At 39.5% G+C, this 2,908-nt stretch overlaps 1 protein-coding gene across 1 annotated transcript; it reads left to right on the top strand.

The window, feature by feature from the left end:
• The first annotated feature begins 1,605 nt into the window (after positions 1-1,605).
• On the top strand, positions 1,606-2,145 carry LOC106470809. Its single transcript, XM_022400305.1, has one exon. The coding sequence runs from the start codon at positions 1,606-1,608 to the stop codon at positions 2,143-2,145; it is 540 nt and encodes a 179-aa protein (XP_022256013.1).
• Positions 2,146-2,908: the final 763 nt, after the last annotated feature.

The following is a 2,908-nucleotide window of genomic DNA, read 5'->3' as shown; positions in this document are numbered from 1 at the left end:
TAAGCAATCCTGAAAAATTATTTAGGGGGTGCTTAACTTTTTTCCAGGTGTATATATATATTCACTCACGTAAGATGTTAATAAATATTCAAACATAAGCTTAGAAAGCAATACTGAAAATAATACTAGGACTATGATTACAAGTGTTTGCGACGGTAGTAAGGCATGAGATTGTTTGGTGATGGTATTAATAAGCCCAAATCCAGATATGCACGGAAAGTCAACATTTTATTCAGGAAACCAGTATGTTCATACGTCTATGCTTGAACTATATTATACCTGCTATGCAGTGTCGCCAATTCCGCTTATAATACTGAATACTTATAATCTACTGAAGTCAGCTTTGTACCAGGAGACAAGGTGTTGTTGTATAATCCCAGGAAGACCAAAGGGAAGTCTCCTAAGTTGTCTTCTTCATGGGAAGGCCCATGTGACATAGTGGATCGTTTCTCAGACGTGACTTTCCGAATCAAATGTGATCGGCGAGGTAAAGCAAAGGTGGTAATGCCAACAGGCTTTGGAGTTATCACGGTCAAGGTCATTTCAGTTGGAACAAAGTGAACAATGGAATAAATTATGCTGCTGAAGATGTGTCACATGAAAAAGTCACTGTTGAAGAAGAAACTCTACCCGGTTTTGAGAAGGAAAACAGTGAAGCTGTTAATGAAGTTACTACCACTGATGTGACTGCTACCGATAATGGGACATTTCCTGATGGAGCAGATGAACCCCACATGGAGCAGAAGCCAATGAGATAGAGACCAGTACGGAAAAAAATATCGAAGTAATTTGGCTGGTCCCCTGAAAATTCAATTGAAAATTGACAAAAATTCGGTTATAACAAAGTTTTTTTTCTATAACAAAGTATCTTTTTTACTGCTTTTCTTATAAAATTATTATTGTATTTCAGATTTAAATTGCGGAATTCCCTCCCAAGCTCTCTACTCTGACCCTCAAGAGAAAGTTTGAAGTTTTGGAAGCTGTCGAGAAGGTGGGTCCAGTGGAGAAGAAGACGAAAATTGTAGCAACTTCGTAATTCCTACCTCAACCTTGTCAACGATCCTGACGAATAAGGACACACTTCGGGACAAGTTCTTCAGTGGTGAAGCTTTCGAGTCTCAAGCGCTTCAGACGTGGTTCAGTACATACTGTGGACGAGCACCCTCCTGGATTAGCTTCGTGAAGCTCGTGCATCGAATCTTCCAGGTAAATTGATGGAAAGCTCCTCATGGCATTAGCCTCAAGGAAGTAGTAGGAAAAGATCAGCTGTGAATGTGGAAGTGGTTGACAAGTGGAAGAGAACAGCCCTGCCGAAACTCATTAAAAACTTTAAGCCTTGCGATGTATTCAACGCCGACGAAACTGGGCTGTTCTGGAGAATTCTTCCAAACAAGACACTAGATTTCAAAGGTAAGAAGTGCTAGGGAGGCAAGCTCAGCAAGGAGAGGTCACTCTCATGGTTATAGCAAATGCAGATTGTAAAGTTCCAGAAACCACATTGCTTCAAAAAATACAAAGAGCCTTCCAACTGCATATGACTTTAATAGGAAGGCTTGGATGACGATTGTGGCTTTCACTAGCTGGATTTGAAAGTTCGATGCTCTGATGGCGTGCCAAAAGAGGAAGGTGTTGCGGTGCATAGAAAATTGCAGTGCTTATCCACCAATGACAGATCTTAGAGCTGTCACTCTCAAATTTCTGCTACCCAACAGAATGCCCCACCTTCAGCGATGTGATCCCAAAATAGTAAAGAATCTAAAACACTACTACAGGAAACACCTTATTCCTAAGATGATCACCTGGTACGATGCAGGAAAGGACGTGGAAGAGTTCAAAATGTCCCTTCTTGATGCAACCACAATGGTTAAGTTTGCATGTTCCTGTGTGAGAAAAAGAGACAACAAAAACTGCTTTTGGCACTGGGGATTCATCTGGTCAAGTGATGCAGCAGAAGAAGAGGAAGACATTGATACATATGATGAAGTCACACGCTTGCAGCAGCTGAACATCATTGACTCCGAAGCGATCATTAACGTGGACGGTGATCTTGCTATCACGAGATGCCAGCAGAGCCAGAAAATGAAGTTCAGGCTAGACAGGAAGAAAATGATGATGATGATTGCAGACAGGAGTTACCAATTGTAACTACAACCGAAGCAGAACGTGCCATTGAAGTGCTCCAGACTTATGCTCTGTAGAAAGTTTGGACGACGACTTCCTCTTTAAATTTTAACAAATATTAACAATAGAACGCTCGAAAACAAAGAAGCAAACGACACTTTACACTTTTTTCCAGAAGTTGTAAACCTTTATGTAAATGAAGAGCAATATATTGAGAAATAACACAGTTATTCTTAATAAAATATTTTTGTACAATTATAATTTTTAGATTAACTTTCTTAATAAATATTTCATCCCTCTAAATCCATTCATTACCTTTTCTTTACTATAAAAACAACCTCTTTCAATTTTACTCGGCTTCGGATATATCAAAGTTTTTTACCAGGTCCCCTGAAATTCATTATATCCAGATCTGTCTATAACCTCATGTCTAGTGTTAAATGCATCACTCAAGAAGTCAAAGAACAAACTGAAATTTAGAATAGCACAGCCACAATTCAACGAGAATGTCAGGATCAGGATTTTGTGACTGCAGCTGGCAAGCCATGGACTACAAGTCAGAATAGAAAATGGTGCTTGAAACATCAAAATTGGTGTATTGAACAGTGGAAACGCATCACTTATAGTGATGAACTGTGGTACAAGTTGTCTGCATCCAATGGCCAAGTCTGGATTTGACATTAACTGTCCAAATGTCAACAGTGAAAAGCAGTGGAGAAAGCATAACAGTTTTTCACAGTATGTAGTAGGTCCTTGGTCGTAATGAAAGAAAAGGGATAATGGTTGG

The sequence above is a fragment of the Limulus polyphemus genome, unplaced genomic scaffold (assembly GCF_000517525.1).
Source record: "Limulus polyphemus unplaced genomic scaffold, Limulus_polyphemus-2.1.2 Scaffold107, whole genome shotgun sequence".
NCBI classification, from domain to species: Eukaryota; Metazoa; Arthropoda; class Merostomata; order Xiphosura; family Limulidae; genus Limulus; species Limulus polyphemus.
The sequence above is the reverse complement of the archived record's forward strand: the minus strand, read 5'-3'. Positions and strand labels throughout refer to the sequence as shown.